The sequence below is a fragment of the Trachurus trachurus genome, assembly GCF_905171665.1.
Source record: "Trachurus trachurus genome assembly, chromosome: 9".
In the NCBI taxonomy this organism is placed as follows: Eukaryota; Metazoa; Chordata; class Actinopteri; order Carangiformes; family Carangidae; genus Trachurus; species Trachurus trachurus.
The window spans coordinates 25,772,387-25,792,667 of NC_139895.1; the positions used below are offsets into that span (position 1 = coordinate 25,772,387).

A 20,281-nucleotide genomic window follows, 5' to 3' on the forward strand; every position below is an offset into this window, starting at 1 on the left:
CCAATATCTCACTGCATTGAGGTTGCCATAGATGATGACAAGTTCTGGGTATCTTGGCACATTTTTGGGGGGCGCTACCCACATGTTTAGCTGTGTTGCTTGCTACTACTTCCAGGGATGGACGATCCTTAGAGGTTACACCTTACTGTAAAGGTGACTAATCAGGTTTTCCAATGAATGATGGTATTATTAAAGGGGAATAATGTATGACTGAAACAACATTTCCAAATTTTTGTTGAGGAGTGTACATTGTATTGAATGCATTTTAAATTCTTGAGTGTGGGCTGATTCTTTATCTTGGAAAAAGTAGTTTCGCAGTTCACATTATAAGATAACGGTGTGAATGAACCAGAAGCACCAATAAACAGACTGATGTAATAAGATAAGATTGTGGGAGGACTGCTGTAGACTGTGGTTAATTACATAACTAAACGGCAGTAACTTATGTCATACTGGGATAACTACTCATAAGCAGTGCAACAGTTAATTTAGACGTCTTCTGACTAAAAGGTCAGGGAGTGCTTCGTTTCTGCACAAAGTCCATTTTCCTCGTTCTTGTGTTGCTTTCAAAATTACTAATGTTGGTTGCGCCACATCTCATTAGCAACGATGACATAATGCAGTCTACAGGCAATGCAGCTCACTCTAATGGATGCATAATGGAAATATGTCAAAGCTGTAATGTTGCCATGATGGCAGGTTTTGCAAGCATGATAAATTAATTGCTTGGGTCTTAACTGCTTTTCTTAGAAGGAGGTAAACAATGAAACAAGCCCCTTGGAAATGCGACATGACAATCAAAAGTTCCTACTGCACTATTACAAGCTCATTTGCAGCAGGAGAAAACAAACCCAGAAGCTGGTGCCATAAAAGGTGGAGTGTTATCTTGTTAAACGGAGTAATGACTTCTTTGCTCATTACAGCAATGTTTTCCTTTCAAACCCCAGTGGAAAGACTCCTGACGTTGAAAGAACTGGTCAGAGTGCTGTAATCATCTTGCAGGAAACAGAGAAAGCATGCACACTCAACATTGTTGTGTTCTGAGATGTGATTCTGATTTATTTTTTGGGAGAGAACCCTCCATTGTGGTAAACATTTGTTTCCCTGCTTTCCTCTCAGAGGTTGAAAAGTGGAGGACAAAAAAAATATGAAAAGTTCAGCACTTCCAGCCATGTCTTCTCTCCTGCTATATTGAAGTAAGCAGGAACACTAAGGCTCTGATTCCTGAATAAAAACAAAACAAAACCAACTGTGTGCAAAAAAAGAAAAGGAAATTCATTCTTTCTTCCTTCTGCAGCTTCACCTCCTTTGACTGCAGGAAGAGGAATGACGCTATCTTCAAGTAGCACACTCGCACCCCTGCTGCTGGTGTTCCCTCATTATCTGCTGGGATCATAACCTCTACCATCCACCATGAACCTGGGAGGGAGGCTGTAACGAGCAAGGTGCCGTGGTGACAGATAGATTGCTGGATGTCTCGTCCTCGTTTTCTCTTGCAGACTGCGCATTCTTGCTCGAGCAGAAAAAGTAACAGCCTCTTGAGCAGCCACTAACCAAGTTCAGAAGTCGAGTCGATGGAGGCCGGAGGTCAAGGGTCGGAGCAAGGGTCAAGTAGACAGTGGATTCCACTAGGTTCAAAGCTTCTGTCAGAGTTGAAAGGGGAATATTTGTTCGTATGTTCAAGCCCCCTGATTCTTCACAGAGCAGATCAAAAAACCAACTGTTGCTTTAGAAACATGTATATGCTTTGAACAGAAACTGATTTAAATTTGACTGAAGAACTAATGCAATTCAACTTTTACAGTACTCTGAATATTCCCTGCTCGCTCCTCTGTTCTTCACTGCCCACATTACATGATGTTCAGACTCTCGTCTCTCATTCATTGCTCTCTGCAGACACCAGCAGAGCAGTCAGACCGCTCCTCGCTGTAGAACCAGGCTGTGAAGTTCCAGGGATTGATCCTCACAAATCATCCTTCATGAGGGTGTGACCTCTGACCCCAGAGAGACTCTCTTACATAAATGTCAGAGACTTGACCCTGCCCCCACTCGCCCCAACACACACCCACACCGCTCCACTTGTAAAGTGTCTCAACAGGTTATATGAGCAGTAAAAATGTTCATCAGCATATTCAAATGTAAAATATATGGTAAATTATTTATTAACAATGTTACACAATCTCATCCTCAGCAGCAGACGTTGTGCTAAAGGGGCACATCTGGCTATCTCATTTGCTAAGTCTCTACAAAAAGAAAAAAAAAAACAATCAAAATATACATTCAGAAAACAGCAACTCCATCAAGGACTTAAAAAAAATTAATTTAGTGAAACAATTATTCATAGGATTATACATACATACATGTTTATATATGTATAAACATACATACACATACATATATATATATATGCTGTATATATATAAAACAGACAGATATACAATAAAAATCACATACAGTATCAAATGTCTATATGAAAATCGTCTATCAAAACCTGTTTTAGTGCAAAAGCATTTTATAATATAAAAATACTGTGTTGTAATTTTTCTCTCTGATATGAAGAATAGAGAACCTGGGATCTCTATGAGGTGAAAGAGGTTAGAGGTGTGTGTCTGCGATGGGGATTCGTCTCAGCTCGACTATCTGGGAGTTGGTTACGCTCCCTCCGTCGTGGCTCCCGGGGATGGACTCGTTATCGCTGACATTAAGGCCGGTCCCTAAAACACACACAAGAAAAGTTAGACGATGGTGATGATGTTCTACCAAAGAACATGCTTAGTTTCTGTGTATTCATTTATTTAAAGACATATGTGCATATGTAGACAGATTTTTCTTCATATATAATAGATCCCCCACTCCTCCGCTGGACCACCCAACATCCACAGCCCCATCAGTTCAGTTCAACAAATACATACAGCTCATCATTTCCAGTGCTGCTTATCTGCCAGTGTTTAATTATGTAATTGAGTCTATATGTCACAATCTCTGGGTTATCAGACAGCATAATGTCCTGTATCTGATCAGTCGTGTAACAAGCTGTGGATGGAGCTGACTGACAGACTGATGAAAGAAGGAAAAAAGGCAGTCAAACAGAGTTATTCAGTGTCAGAATCAGAATAAATCACACACAGGCCTATTGTTGAAGCATACTCTATTAAAGACAGGCTGAGTTGTGTTACAGTGAAACAACATTTACGGTAGCTTTATTTACCATTATTTACTGGGTTCGGTATAGCAGCTGTGCAGTTGTCAAATGTCAATGGATTTACACTGAAGCTCATACGTCAGCACTATGTGTGTGTGTGTGCTCTCAAAGTGAGAAACTCTACTATAGATTTTATGCAACTATTCCTCAGGCATGTGTGTTTTCTACTGCACGAAGAAGTTTCTGACTGTTTGCAGAGCTTGTCTGCTTGTGGGAGCGTTGAGTGATGTTGTGTCGACATAGCGACTGCTGCAAGGATTTCTCCATGTTCCAGACTCAGAAATTTCTCAACATTTCTATTTATTCAGATACCAGCATGTGTTTGTATGATTCTTTTTGATGTTTAAGAGGCTTTTAAAAAAAAAAAATTTCTGCGGCTGGCTGTATCATCTAATATCACATCAATATGCTATGGGACAGATATTTATCTATTTATTAATTGTCCAGGATTGAATCCTTTTGTGCTTTGTGCATTGAACTGTGACCTGTAGAATAAGGTGATATAAGGTGATGTATGGCTCCTGTATGATCCTTCATGCAGTCAGGTTCACCGACATGTTAATGTTCAGCTCTCAGCCAGACTACTTACAGTATATGTGCTGACTGGCCATGTGTGCTGCTCTGTGCGTGTTAATGGTTCACTACCAAATGAAGTGCGAAGCCACTCATTACTGCGCTAGTTACTGACCCCCTCAGATGGTTATGTAATTCTGATTAGAGTATTATCTTTACTGCTGACTGACTGGTTGAGATTAAACCAGGTTATAAGTTCAGTGTGTGACGCGTATGTACAAAGAGAAGGTCAGAGGCCACCGAGGGATGTGTGAAATGGAAGAATGTCCTTGTGACTGTTAGAGAGCCATTAAAAAAAGTTTTAACTACAAAAAACAGACGCTTGTTAGGTCCACCAGCACATTGTTGTTTTAAAAATCAAACGTTTAAAGTTCTATTTTAAATACAACAAAGACCGAGTGTCAACTGGACAGTTATATTTTCTTGAGGTCATACCAGGGATCTGTAGGGAGCCAACTGCTCTGACCTGATTAAATTGTGCAAACTTTCCTCTTTGCTACTCTGAATAATTTGATTTATTACTTCGTATGTCTGAGTTTGCAGACAGGAGGCCCTACAAAGTCTCTGTGCCACCTCAGTGAGACAGGAGAGAAGCTCCAAGCCAAATGTCCCACCGCTACAACTGTTAGTTCACATGTAGGGATGTAGAGTGACACACACACATGTACAAACACACACGTCTGGGTCTGGTTGACCTTCTCTCCACACAATCAATAAGAGGCTAAGAGGTTATGTCTGTCCAAGTTTTCTAGTCAGTGTAACACGACCCTCTTAGCCTAATCCATGCTTATTAACACCTGCAAGTCTCTTGTACTCACACCTGTTGGGAAGGACTTTTAATCTGTTTATCTCCATGGTTGCAGTGTTATTTTTCTGGGATGCATGCTAGCGGGTCTCCTGTGATTCTCCTCAGAGGCCTGTGCTCCACCGAGGTAGCTCAACAGATTCTGTGAAGCTCCCACAAAGTGAAGTTTGATATGGTTTTCAAACTTTAATGTCTCCTGTGTCTCAGACAGAGCAACCTTCTTTGCAAAGTCAAACCAAACCTCAGGTCTGTAGCTTTAACGGGCTGGAAGCCATCGGACGCCTGGTGTCGTTCAATAACTGTTAATGATTCATTTATTTTCCTTGAAAGTCATTTCTCCTCGCCAGAATCCCAAGAAAATTAACCGATAAGTTCAATATGACCTGACTCAGTTCTCTTAACTTCAGGGTTTATCAGGTTGGTTGGTCTGTCTATCTTAACTACCTATGTCTTATCTCTGCCAGAGTGACCACCATATGGAAAACCAGACTTCAGCTCTTTCCATGATATGGGACTAAAGCTGACAGTAGTGGTATACTTAAAGCTAACATGGTTAACTGGTCATCAGCAGGACAACGGGTGGAGGGAAAGACAAACCAAAGAGTAATTGCGTCCAGAGATGATCAATAGGCAATAAACTATTCTATTACTTAGGAACTTGATGACTTTTGTTTTTGTTATTGATGTCTACACTTGCATTTGTCAAAAAAAAGGAAATATTATTAGAAATCAAATTAAACTGTGTTCCCCTCCATCTTCTATACAGTGAAAAATAATCATTACAACATTTCTCGTGACTGCTGTATAACTGCAGGTATCTGCTGGTGTCTTAGTTCAGTGATTTAACACTAAAAGAGATTACGGTAACACTTTACTTACTCTTACTGATCATAAGAGTGACATGTCACAGTCATGAACATGTCATAAACATTATGTCAATGTCATAACACCCGGGTTTGTAGGGTTAGGGTTAACTGAATGACACTTAATAACAACGTTATGACATTGACATAATGTTTAAGACATGTTCATGACTGTGACATGTCACTCTTATGGCAGTGTCTGATGAGACCTTCATGTAAAGTGTTACCGAGATTACTTATAAACAACATCGACACCAAAGTTCTTCTAAAAGAGTAAAACGTTAAAACTTGTTGAAGGGACAAGCCAGTAAGCCTCAGGGAAGGGTTGGGGTTAGGGTTAGACTGACTGAGACTCAGAAGATTTAGATACTGAAGAAGATTCTCACATTAGATTTATGAGAGCATCTATTTAGTATTGTATTTCTTTTGCTCATCGTATTGTTTCAACAGTTCAGATAGGGGCAGCCCAGCCCTGTCTGCAGTGGAGACCTTCACTTCATCAGGCTGGTTATTTTTCAGGTGTGTGAAATTGTCTCCAGTGGACGTCTCTCCCACCAGCAGTGGAGGAGCGTCCTGGTGTAGTGAGGCCTGGTTGGCTCTTGTCCAGCTGCATCTGATTCTCATTCGGACACTATGAAGCAATTACTCAGTGATTTGAAAAAGGGAGGAAAGGATTGTCTGTGTGTGTGTGTGTGTTTATATCTGTGTGTGTATTGGTGATATATCAGTGAACAGTTTGGGCCCTCAGCTCATTAAACATTGATGCCGATGGAGAAAGAATGGTTTCCATGGCAGCAGAGAAATTTAAGGTCAGCAGCAGAATGACTAAGCAGGGGCCGATGCTAATAGCTGATACTGTAGATATGTTCACTATTAAATAATCCAACACCCAAACATATACAGTACATTCTGGCAAAAGCAAACATTCTGTGTCATCTCTGTCTCTCTGCTGTTATCCAGCCTAACATTTAACTTTTGCTATTTTTGGCTACATGTGTTAAACCCGGTTGAACAGGTTGTGCGTCCATCACTTTGTGCGGGTGTGTGGTGACCTTTTGCACAGTCTGCAGTGTCTTTATTTTCATATTCCATGGAAAGCCTCCTGTGAGCACGGAAAGCTCACAGGAGGTTTTTATGTTTTGGAGGGAGAGTTTGACTAAAGTAAAGTCCTTGACTGACTCAATATGTTCACAGTTAATCTTGTTAAAAGCCTTTATCAACAACAAGCAAAGGGCCAGAGGTGAAATTGTTAGGCCGTCATATCGTTAAACCATTTCCCAAAAGTGAAGTGGAAACCTGGAAACATTTATTGTTCTGTGATGAGACTGGCGATAACCAAGAGGAACTTCAGTATTATGTTGTGTCTGTGCCATTTGCTTTTACTGCCATGTAATCTGCTTGAAGCTATATTGTTTGTGTTGCTGCTTATGTGGATCAGGTCTCGTTTGAACCTCAGCAGAACCTCTCTGACACCTGATATCATAAATATGACATGAATTTCCTGCAGGTATGAATCTTTGCAGCTGGAGAAAGGAGAAACTTCAGATAAGTTTTGAGCCTGACTGATGTCAATTCGATACTTTGTTGTTTACACACTAAAAAGTGAACTAATTTGTCAAATGCAGAATGGTGCAGTCGTTACACACATTTTGTGCTAAATGAAACAAAGTATGCACGAGCTCGCATTCGCAGTTCGATCTCCGTGTCCTCACCAGTTTTTAAGGCAAATATGAGGTCATCAAACTCCTGTGAATCCTCGTCTGTGGTCACCAGGTTGGTGTTGATGAAGCCTCCCTCTGTGGTGTACGTCCCCATCACAGGGCTGGGTTTAAACACACTGCTGGGTTGGCTGCTGGGCCGCAGAGATGCTCTCTCCCAGTCCGCTGACACCTGACACACATAGACACACAGTATACAGTCTGAATCAACACACATCAACATGCACACAGGTCAAATACCAGTAAGTTGTTCTACCTATTTTCCCCTTTACATCAGTGAAGTACTATCACTTATTTACATACTCCATACTTCCCAGATAACTTTATAAAAAGCCTTGCTGCCAGTTAATATACACCATCATGCATTGGCAATTAATATAGAGAATCATTTTATGTACAAAAAAAACAAAAACATAAAATGAATGGGAACACAGGGCAAAGTCAGGTCAACCGTTCACATCATCGATACAGTCACACACACACTCACACACATGCACACTCACAGACAAGCACCCATACATAAACACTTAATTCAGAGAATGTGTGCGTCTGTCATCCGTGTAATCATGTCTGTGATGAGTTAGGGTCAGACAGAGTGCATGTTTTTCAAGCACCCCGAAGGGTAAAGACCATCCCATAGGGTCACAGCAGGTTCATGGGGTGAGAGTGAGGTCAGACGGTTTAGGGTTTCATACTGAATCAGCCCAAATTCATACAAATTTACTCTATTAGCAGTTAGATAAATTGAAGGGTTTATCTTTGTTTTTATTTTGCTCTTATTTGGTGGTGAGTGTGTTGTTGATGTCTTTACTTTACTTTATTTGTTTATTTGGATGGGACAGTGCACATTAATGAACATAAAAACATGTAAATGTGCCGGATTGTAGCAAAGACAGGCGTGATGGGGCAGAAAGAACTGAAAAGAGGACACTGGCTAAAACGATTCGTTCTATAACAAAAGCACAACACACTTGTGTTTCTTTCCACAAGAATCAGATGAATTCATTACCTATTCGTGTTTTCCACAGTGCTCATTTATTATGAATGCTGCTGTATCCATGTACATGCATAAATGTGTGTGTGTCTGGGTGCATTTGAGGCCTGCTGGGCAGTAACCGGTACAGACCGTCCCGGCGAGGTGAATTAAGCACCACCAGGCACCTCAGATCTGTCACATCCACTTTGACAGCAGCCAGCCAGTGGATGACTCAAACCTTTCAACAATTATATTACACTTTACAATCCCGATTCTAATCTCTCTCCAATTTCCTCTCAGCCTATCCACTCCACAAATCATCACCCATCTTACACTTCGATTGCCAATCTTTGTGTTCTCTATCTGCGCTGTTATTTTTTCTTCTTGGGCTGTAGCCAAATCTCAGCGAGGCAGGAGTGTGCTCTCATGAATAAAACAAGATTACCGGATTCCTACGTGTAGAGAGGGATCGAGAAAGAAAGAGGGAGGGGTGCGCTCCCAGGAGTAATGAAGTTAAACCTGCCCCCTTTTTTTCTCCCTCTTTCTCTCCCTCTCAGCGGCTCAGTCCTTATAGGGTATTCTCCAGGGACAGAGCTGATGAGGAGACTACAGAGTTACTACAGAAGTGGTGCATGTGTGTGTTTGCATGTGATGTTCTGATCTGACAGAGAAGTCACAAGAAGAACTGATGTGGGAAGTTGGTGGGAGTTATGAGAACCGTTCACACACGCCCAGACGCACACACACGCACTATTTTACACAGATGTTACATAATGAGAATCAGTTTGAAGCAGAGAGGACAAATGCGTGTGAATGAGTGAGTGAGCATGGATTTTCTCTGTGGAGTCAAGCTCAGCTGATGTGAAAAATGTGTGAAGGAGGACAGGAATGGGCAAACAGAGCCATGGGAATGAGGGCATGGGAAAAAATGACTAAGAGAGAAAGTGGAACACAGCAAGTGAAATACTGCCATTTTAAATATAAAGAAAAAATGCATTTCTTTTACACATCAGGCCTTGTTTATATAGTTTTGGTCCTAACTCATATCAGTTGTGATAATATTTTATTGGTCGGGTTGCTAATCTCATCCAGCCTCATTATCTTAACCACAACTAGAGGTGTGATTGAAAGTGTTAGCAGTATATGGCTAAAAATACTATAAATTCACATAATCTAATATGCACAGTCATTTTATAGAAGTGTATCTGTCTTTGTGATACGTTGTGTGCATGTGGGTGTCTGTGTGTTACCTCCTCCATGGCGCTGATGAGATTCTGAGTTGATTTGCTGATGTCGCCCCCCACAGTGGTGGGTCCCCCTCCCTGGTATGTAGAGTCTGGAGATTCATGGCCACTCATCTCCACTGTATAACTGGCTTTAGTTGGCCAACACAGCTGGTTGTGCATGACGAAGTACACGGCAAACACATATAATCCCTGTAGAGAAAGAGTGTGGAAAATCAGCTTTAAGAAATAAGTTCTTCATACTCCACGGCTTTGTTCCTTCATCTTTTGCAGAGCTCCTCAGTATCATGTAAGATCAGTCTGAAGCTTAAATGTTTCAGACATCAATCTTTGCTGGCTCTGTCTACCTGTCAGTACAACATCTCTGATGCCGGCAGGTATTGTAGTTGTGTTTGTGATGCCTGGAATCCAAGAAGTGAATGCTTAAGTACAAAAGTGCATGTTTTAAAAGTGTATAAGCATAAATTATATTATGTCAAAGCATATCATACCCAGGACACATTATTATGATCAAGTAAATCAAAGCATTGTTATTGCATTGATAGTTAACATGTTTTCACATCTTCTTAGTAACAGTGTCTCTAACAGCATGATTAATGGAGAGTTACTTCATCATTAGGCCATGACATCATTAGCACCAAGGTATTTCTGCTTTCTCCACTTCCTTGTCATTACCAAATCCTCCTGGTCCACAGCACCGGGCTGCGAGTTTCCCCAAAACACCCAAGTGTCAAATACCACAGGGCCATCCCGCATTTCACAACACTCATCACCGGGTGATGACGGCAGCCGCAGACAGAGATGGAATGCATGGATGTGTGTTCATACAGGTGCATGCAAACACAGCCAAGAACGCACACTCAGCACAAACACATTTGGACATAAAGCAAATAAAGTAAGTAAATTAAGTTCCTAGAGACGTGCATGATCCTCCGATATGCAGATTCTTACATCAGTAAAACTAAGTTTTCTCAGTGGGCTCGTATTCGACAGACGTATCACTACCAGAGCGACAATATTCAGTCTGTGTGATGAGCAAACTGCTTCGTTATCAGTGAGCAGTGGTTTTGCCCTGCATGGGCATAGGATCTGGGGCCGAGCCCGGCCCTGGCCCGAGGGGATGGAGCCCCAGACCGGCCCGACAGGTTTCCAGAATTCTCAGGCCCGAAGCCCGTATCAAGCCCGACTTTTGTTTTTTTTAAAAATCTCCCCTCCCATAACAACCTGTAGGCCGTTAATGTTGCAGACATTAAAATAGTTTAATTGGACGTTTCAGCATGGTATTAAGCTATATTCATTATATTTTTATTGAAAGGATTAAGTTAAATATGGATTTATTGAATTATTGAAGTGACTGAGCGTGATGCATCTGCTGCAGCGCACGAACGAACCCACTCGGCTCGTCTTCAATGGTTGTGATGAGCTTAAAAGTGTTCAGAAATGGCCGTTTGTCCTGTTTGTCCGGCCTCCTCCTACGAGTTTCCACGAGTTGCTGCACGAGTTTACACGAGTAAGGAAAACGAATTTGATTGGTCGTTATCGAGCGGGTGGGATATTCAATGCTTGGGGCGAGACCGAGCTCGGTGTGTGTGTGCATGTCTCAGATGTTTGATTGACGGATGACGGATCCAATATCAGTGGCTGATGAATCGTGAGCAGTGTGACATGTATTATCCAATGCGAAAAAAAAAATACCACACTTTCATCCCGGATTTACTCGAAAACAGAATTTTGCACAAAGTTTGGCCTACATCGTCTGATAGATGAGTTATTACACTAATGTTAAGACCCACAGTGGGCTCAAATCCAATTTTCTTTTCTGAATACCTTTAAACTGACTCCAGTACTGAGTCTTTCCCCTGGTGTTGTCCATTGTCTGTTCGCCGTCTCTAATCTTTTTATTTATGTTGTCCATGTTTGTGTCGGGACGCGGGAGTGGGATTGGTGTGATGTGATGCGAGTGACAGTGATGTAAGTGACGTGCAGCGGGGAGGGAGGGGTCAGTGTGGTGTCGCCGTTCAAATTGGTTCAAGTGTAAAACAAAAACACATCTTTCATATTGGCAGGTTTAAAAAAAAGCCTGAGCTCGGCCCATGTCCGAGGTAATGATGTGGTAATTGGCCCGAGCCCAGCCCTAGGGCAGTCCGGCTTTCGGGCCCCTCGGGCTTCGGGCTCTAAGCAGTGGTGGGTAAACTAGCCCAAACCTCGAAGATCTCTCTGTGACATAACGTTTTATTGCATATCTAAGCTATAAAAGCTACATGTTACCAAACCACAGGCTTCTGGTTTATGTGTGGCAGAGTAACAAGAAACAGCAGATCAGTTGATTGTCAAAGAACAGCAAACTTGCCCTGTGTGTCTCTGCGTAGCAAAATAATCATCATAACCCGTGAACCAAAGCAAAAAAAAGGATTTAAACAGCGCTGATGGTTACAAATCAACGTTACAAGGAAGACAATGAGAGCTGACACTGGAAACTGTGTGTTTATGGGTGTGTTGTAAAACTGGAAACTGGAACATCCAGCTTATAAGAAGGGGAGAGATGTAAATAGATAAAGTAGAACCTGGAACACCTCATAGGTCATTAGCTGTGTTTTATAGCCCGGCGTCTCTCCAAGAGTGACTTAACCCAACTGTCAAGTGCTGTACTGTACATCCAAATGACAAGACAAGTGTGGGATTCATGTAGGTCAACTATACTGTTGTGACTTTTTATCAGAATCATCGATGTATGAAGTCTAAGTACAAAATGAACTTTTCTTTGTGTGTGATCACTGAGAACATTGAACAAAAGCGGCCAGGTGTGTGTTCATGTCCGGGTGTGTATTTTGCTATCCATCACAGCGGTGTTGTGGGTGATTAGCACATATCATTAGCAGACTGTGCACCCTGAGGAACAGGCTTTACAACCATAAGGCCTGTTATGTAAGTGTTCCCTGATCGCTGGAGAGGCCACGTCTTTAGAGATGGAAAGCACCGACTTAAGGAGAGCAGGAAGGACAAGCAAGGCTGTGGGTCGGTGGGAGGTCGGAGCTTAGATCAAGAGAAAGCACAGAGAGATGGAAGAAAGTCCATGAGTGGAAACATGAGAGTGAGACTAAAACTGGATTTTTTGATTAGAGATTAAAAAGTAGGGTTAACTCAGAAGAAACAAAAACCCACAAAGTTTCACAAGAGTTGCAAAGTTGTTGTTCAAACAGTTTTAAACTGTGTAATTGATCCAATATTCCCCTCAGACTGAACTGTGAGAAGTCATGTGGACAAGTTTCTGTGCTTGTTAATGCAACAGATCTATTCCCCCTAAATCGTGATTCTTTGCAGGCTTCACACAGATGCCTGCGTGTGTGTGGACACGTGTCGGCCTGGGTCTTCGTTTCCATAATAACACACAGATATCCTGTGTCCTATTTATAGGCGACAACAAAGGTTGAATGAGGAAGTGGGGGTGGAATTGAATTGTAATGGAGCATGGTGCTGCTTCATGGCTGTGGATGTTTCTGTAACTGTGACGATACAATGAGGTAAGGCTTACCGGCAGAGGGGCCGCCGCCGGAGGACATAATGACGGGTGGTGCTGTGGTGATTTGATTATTGTATTCTAATTCAGCCTGATGTGGCACTGATGTGGATCCTGAGTAGCAACAGAAACGTAGGATGCCGAAAAAAGAACTGTCTGTGGATTAAAAAGTCTTATTGTCCTCGTTATCACCGCAAATGTGATTATTTTGATAGTGTGATCCGATCAAATGTCCTGCTGGGGACTAAAAGTTGCTTTCTAGGCGAAATGCTGAATAACTTAAGCGCAATCTCTGCTCTGCAACACAAGCGTTGTGTGCACAGCTGTAACATCTGCATCGGTTTAATGGCCCTCAGTAATCAGCTGTTGGGAAGTGTGCCACACAGCCACATCAACAACACCAAGGTAAACATGGAAAATTCTCCTAATGGAAACTTCACGCCACGAAAGAAACAATAACAACTGCTTTACCTTACTTTGCAGCCGAGACCGACAGCATAACAACTTCCAACCTCAAGGCAACAGAACCAAAATGGAAAACAATGACACATGAAACCAGAGAAAAGGATCAGAAAGCAATGTCTACATAAGCAGCAAGGGGAACATTAATGTTGTGACTGATTGTCATGCAGCATCTTAGCAAGAACATTATTTAAGTGCGACACTTAGTAATTATTTTAATAGTTTAAAATTTTGCACCTTGTGCATAGAGATTCAAATAACAAAGTGAAAATACAGTTACAACACAGTTAATGGGTGCTACAGTCTTCTTAAGCAACAATTTTCAAAAGCATTGTGTAAGCAACCTTTTAATCAGAACTCATGGCATTGGCACTGAAACACATTAACACAGAGATGAACTTGGTCTTTGAGAGGCTGCGTCTGTGATGAATCACGACAATCTAATTGCAGTTCAAGGTGTTCAGAGTGTTTGATGAGAAGGACATTTTCAGTCTAGGTTATCAGCATCCCATTTGCTCTCATTAAACTTTCAGTCAGTCCCTAATGGAGGTCCCACAATAACACATAATGTCAGCCCTCTTACTGCAACTCTTTTCTCCATCACAGCTAAATAAATAGAGTTTGCTCCATAAAACCTAGGTGCACACTCACAAATCTAATTGCAACCATGCTTGGTACATGGCAACAAGCACCCCATCAACAGAGTCCATTTCCTTCACAATGCTTTGTGAAAACTAGGTCAGACGCGTTCGTTTCCTGCTAATCAATGTCCTTGGATGTGCTTTGGGGCTCTTTATCTGTCTGTTCCACTCCGATGAATCCTTCCTTATGCCTGCTGCAGACCCAGACCAGACCCCAGAGGCTGCCGCTTTGGTCTGAGTTTTAAGAGGTTACCACGTAGAGGCCAGGATTGCAAATCAATTTTCATAGATCTTTTCTAAAAGACTTTTTTTTTCCTCTTAAAGAAAGCTGAGTTTGAAAAGTTAGTTATAAGGGTCAACTTGTCAACAGAGTGTGTTATGCCTGAAGCCAAGGGCAAACTGGATGCAATAGGAGGCAATATATTAAGCTGGCATGAAGTCCTTTTATGTTGTATTTACCCTCCCTCAGTAGAAATGTAGCTGGAAAGGACCGATTCTGTATGTATGATGGTGTGTGTGTGTGTTTGTGTGTGTGTGTATGCCTGTATGTTTCTGTTATTTGTGTGGGAAGATGTTGGAGGATTGGATGTGGAGGAGCCCCCATATCAAAGACAATACCACATTGAGGTCACTTCAGAAGACACAAAGGACTTTAATCTTTAAAGTGTTCCCAAGGGATTAAGGCAGGATTTTACTTTAGAACAAAATAAAAAATGAAATTGGTGTCTGGAAGAAGTTGGGAATGCACTGTAGCACTGGTCATTTATTCTGCAGACAAAAACCGAGAAGCGTAATCAATTTATAAACGCATTCATAATCGCTCAAAAGTGACCTTTAAAGCACAACATCATACTATTGGTCAGCTACAGAAACTGACCACATGATGTCACAGCGTGGGACAGAACTCCGCTCATAAGTAAGTGCTAAATGCGACATCGACTGCTGGCATTGACATCACTTCTGGTCATTGGTCACTGTAAAAACAGGAGAAGTTTACTTTGGTGCAGCGCTGTTGTCTTTGGCATGTGAATGCCACATATCACCACGGGCTACCACAGACCTCTTACGGCACACTTTACAGGCAGATGGTGCCTCTCAGGGGATGACAGAAGAGACCACAAACATTTATAGACTACACAAGAAAGACACCAATCTATTGCACCACAGAGAATGGGGTTGGCACGGCTTCCTGGATATCTTTGCAAGGAGGACATTACTGAGTCTCACAAGATGCAGGACGTTTCCAGAAAACTACATCCCTGTTCCTGGGAGTTTACTTTTTAAAAACACCAGTGAAATTTGAAATACAGCACTTAAGCCAGTGACGTGGAGCCATTTGTAATTAGTACAAGAAAACACCTATCAAAAAATACACGTGCCTCAAATCTTCAAGTTCGTATTAAACTAAACCAAATAAAAAAACTGGTAATGCAAACTTTCATTTGTTACTGTGTACAGCTGAATTTTGTCTGTAAAGGCTCTAAATTTTGCATTTAAAGAGTAACTATGCAAAATTTTACTTTGACTATGCAGAGTAATTGTGATGGTTAAATAAATGACTTGTAACTTGTTACGAGGGAGAACACCAACCTTGCAGGATCAGTGCCTCCGACCAGGTGTAGCTCTCGTCTCGTCAGCACCGCGACACAAACATGCCCCATAACCCATAATGTCCTGTTTATGACAGATAAGACTACACAAATATACATGTCCTAACATCGTATATGATATACAAAGTTATCCACCACTGCATGAATTGCTTTCTCGCCGGCTTTGTTGAAAACAAATACACACGGCAGAAAAGTGACTGGACTTCCATAGTTCCCCTTTAATATTTGAGTTACAGAGAAATCCTCTGAATCTAATTCCCCCCTAGATACCCAAACCCGAAGCATTTGCTGAGTTCAGCCTTTAATCATCAATGACTGTTATGTAACTCTGAAGTTAGACACCTGTGTGAATGCCTGGGGTTAGTTGTAAGGAGATAGGCTATTTGGTGACAGAGCTATCTTGTGCCTCATTAATGTCCGCTCTTTATCTCCACTGAAACTTGGAGCACAGTCAGAACAAAGAGAGGGAGCAGCAAATTGAGAGAAGGACAAACAGATACAACAAACACTAATGGAAAGTGAGAGAGAGAGAGAGCGAGAGAGAGAGAGATGATGGCAGTGCGAGGCCTCAGTGAGATGTGACACAGTGATGACCCTGCCTTTCACTCCCGAGGCTCCTCTTGCTCTGCCTCAACACATCAGAGCAAGGCCTCAAAGTGGGATGAAGCAGCCTTCATCACTCTCTCACTCCACACACACGCACACACACAGGCGCATACATATACATAGTTACAAGGTCACAAGTCCCCATCAGTTTGGGTACATTCAGATTAATGTCCTCACTGGGGTATGAGAACAAGAACACACACACACACACACACACACACACACACACACACACACACACACACACACACACACACACACACACACACACACACACACACACACACACACACACACACACACACACACACACACACACACACACACACACACACACACACACACACACAAACACCAGTCTAGTTGCCAAAATAACCACTTGCTTTTGTGGTAACTTACAGAAAGCCCTCTAATATTACAATCTGTGAAATGCAAACACATTCACCAACTACCACACCAAAGAATAAATCTATGTTAATCCAAAAGTACACATCCTGATGTTATTATTGCGCCCCATAGCACCCTCAAATCCCCATGTTTTCTTCTGGCTTACTGTTCACAGTTCACAGTTGAGTTTTAAAACAGCAACATTTTACTGGGAGGTAATTTGGAGATTTGGAAAATGCCACTGGGAGCTGTTTAACACAGGAGGAGCCAATGATGTAACTCGGGTCTATCTTGGAAAAAAGGCCAAAATTAAACTAATTTCAACCTTGAGGATGCCAACAAATTACCAATATTTCTATAGATTAGCTTAATTTCATAATTCTGCACTGGGAACATTAAAAAAGATGACAACTAAAATGCATGTTGACTGCTCATGTGAACACGATGATGGCACTAATGATGAGAGGAGGAAGATAATGAACAGTAAATCAGTACAATAATTTTACTGGTACAGTGAATGACCAGATATACAAGGAATACAAGATCCTGTATGTGATTGTATAGATTAAAGTTATGGTCTACGATTTGAAAGATTGATCATTATTATTAACGTCATTTAGACCGTGGTTATGACCCTATAGTACGACCTACACAATGTGAAGAGCAAAAGGAACGAAAAAAAATCCATTCTCTCTAGCGGCTGCAGGCCTGCAGAGAAATTGACCAATAAGACCCATGCGGCCTGGATGGCTCCTATTGGTCAATTTCTCTCTCGTACCCTCCATCCAATCCCAAGCCACTGTGTGCAGCGTGCAGAGCGACCCCGCTCAGGCTCCAGCGACAGCACCATTTATCCTATTAGACATTTCCCTACTACTTCAATGAGTTTAGAAACATCATTTTAAGGTAAAAACTACATGAGGTTTGAAAAGACAGAGAGGAAGAGGCGATGCGACAAATTGGAGGCTTGTCTGCTGAAGGGGGTGTGTCGTTAGGAGGCTCCGAGGTCTGTACTTATAAGTAAGTACACACACAAGCAAGCATGCAAACAAATAATCAAGTCCATCAGCTCACCAGCAGGCAGTTGAAGATGACGTAGAGTATGAGCATCCACAGGTGTCTGTAGCCCATATGGAGTCCTGCCCACAACCACACCAGAGAGACGAGCAGGAACAGGAAGAGGACAAGCGGCACCTCTGGAAACAACAGAAGAAAAACGACATCAAGTATCAGTGTCAGTATCATCACTAAACAAAGTATACTGTTTAACAAAGCATGATAAACACTTCTGATGCTGATGATTCACACAAACACTTGTTGCTTTGAATATATAAGAGTTGGTCGGAATGGGTGCAGAACACATATTGGATAGCAGCAGATGTTGTTGCATCGTCATCTGGATTTAGCTTCTCCAGGACATATGCAGCACTGAGTAATCCTCATGTGGTGCTAATGTTTCTGAAGCTGGGGCTGACAGCCTCCAAGAGTGGGGCAGTGAGGGCATGTGAGAACCATGAGCGAGCATCAGCAGCTGTTTAATGACCCAGTTCTTGCAGCTCTAATACAACATTGGTGTAAAACTTTTTTTTTTTTTCTGCTCTTAAAGGCCTCGTGAATCCGTGTGCACTGTGCATGTAGACCCTGATTTAAGTCCCAGCTGTGCAGAGTGTAGAAAAAGTGAGAAGTCCTCATCCCCACACACTCACACACATGTAGCCAGAAAGCAAGCACACAGTGTGCCCTCAGGAGAGTAACACCCATTCCCCCGCTCATCTATTGAACGTTTGTGGTGCTGCTAATGCAGTTAAGTGCATAAGATGTGCTGATACAATCTAAAGAACCAGTGTGCACAATCATTTTGGATGTGTAAATGGTGGAAACAACTGGAGTGTTAGCAAGTTTAGCCTCATTTATACTTACATAACCTCTCTCCCACAAAACAGACTGCTGGGTTAAATGCCTTGTAGACAGTTTTTTGTGTAAATTTTGTTTGATAATTTAAATATTTCAAGTGTTTTGCAGTTGGCCTACATCTTGGTTCATCTGATGGGATTACTGCTATGAAACATAATTTAACTATAATATATTTATTTATTTGAAAGTATAATATAAAAAATATAATAAATATAGAAAATAATATAGAAAATATAATAAACTCCTTGAGATCGTCAAGGGGAAGCTTAGTAAATGTGGCATATGGAAAACATACTCTCATCCAAGTAATCCAACTCCACTCATGTGGGCTTGTGCTAAACTGCACAGTCTGTCCCCTGAACGCTGTAAACAGCAGACACACACCACACTGCAGAGGCACGCGTCTTCTGTATGTGTTAAGTGATTCTCAGATGAGATGAGACCACCATGAGATCTTTCTGCACGTGTTTCTAAACTGAGCTCTGCTGTGGCAGCTGCCGTCACTGCTAACCCACTTTTTTTTTGTCAGAGCTGCTATCAGGCTTACAGTACATAGCACTATACTGAACAAGGTGCCAAATAATTTGTCTATAAAAGTAAGAAGAAGTACATTTTCTTGCACTATTCATGGTTCACAATGCGGGGGTCCACTCATTGGAGAGGACACATAATTAAGGCCACTGCACGTATTGGACCTCATCTACATCGGTTCATGGTGTTCCTCCATCTCAGCTTGAAAAATCATTCCCTCTACTATTATTAGAACAACTAATTAGAAGACAAACAAAAAGATCACTGCCAATCCGGAGTAGACGAGTCAAGTGCCAGAGTGACTCATCAACAGGGAGTGAGGAAGGAGCCTGGTAAATACACAGCTCGTTTCTATTGAGCTAGTTTCTTAAACAGGAGGTAAACATGAAGGAGAACATGATAGTAGCAGCTGCTGAAAAGGACAGAAATGGTGTATAATTAAAAACAAACATCTGGTTTGGTACCTACAAAGAAGATCATTTTAAGGGAAATTAAAAAAATGGCCCCACTTGATGAATAAAGTTGTGCTGTCTTTTTTGTAAGAGATATCAGAATGGGTGTGGCAGCTATCACAGGTATCACAGGTTTACTGCACTGTTCACATTTAAACATGGTCAATATACTCCTAACACACCCTCATAATGAGCACCACACCCATGGGGGCAGAGGGCAGAGATGTACTGTACAGAGAAAAGGGAAGTAAAAACACTGCTGGGATATCAGAAGTCATTACTTTCAATTTTTGATTTGTGAGCAGTGGCCTTGCTCTGATAAACACTAGGCTGATGAAAAAAGACCTTACTGTAAACAACAGTGTGTCTGTTCACTGCAACTACAGTACACTGCATCCCTGTAGCAAGCTAGTTATCCATGCATTTAAGCAAGAGATATCACTGGGCATTTCCTGGTATGTGTGTGTGTGTTGGGTCATGGATGGCTGGGTTGGTATGGTGGCTGGTATTTGCAGCGGTGTGTCTCTGATCATCTTGTGTGACTGTGAACATGATGTACTGTTGATAATGTTTATTCATGCTCCACGTTCTCATATCAACCATGCCTACTTTATATGGAGCATGCTTTATCAAACTGAGCATACAAAGGACTGCACAAAGGGATGAATCGAACATGTTACATAACAAAAAAGATTTCATGCAACATCTTCAAAAAAAAATGCTGCTTTCAAACTGACAATCGAATTCACACAAATTCAAAATTACACTGCTGAGTCACCC

The 20,281-nt window shown here is 41.7% G+C and overlaps 1 protein-coding gene across 1 annotated transcript in view; it reads right to left on the reverse strand.

Annotated features, from left to right (window-relative positions):
* Positions 1-2,255: 2,255 nt before the first annotated feature.
* Positions 2,256-20,281, reverse strand: part of adgrv1 (adhesion G protein-coupled receptor V1) — a gene marked incomplete at its 5' end in the record, with an annotated part of 95,394 nt that continues 77,368 nt past the window's right edge. Inside the window, 4 exons of the mRNA XM_083978846.1 lie at positions 2,256-2,714; positions 7,156-7,333; positions 9,388-9,573; positions 17,679-17,800. Of these exons, the coding sequence (XP_083834972.1) occupies positions 2,596-2,714; positions 7,156-7,333; positions 9,388-9,573; positions 17,679-17,800 (605 nt within the window). The 3' untranslated portion in view covers positions 2,256-2,595. The remainder of the gene's footprint in view (positions 2,715-7,155; positions 7,334-9,387; positions 9,574-17,678; positions 17,801-20,281) is intronic.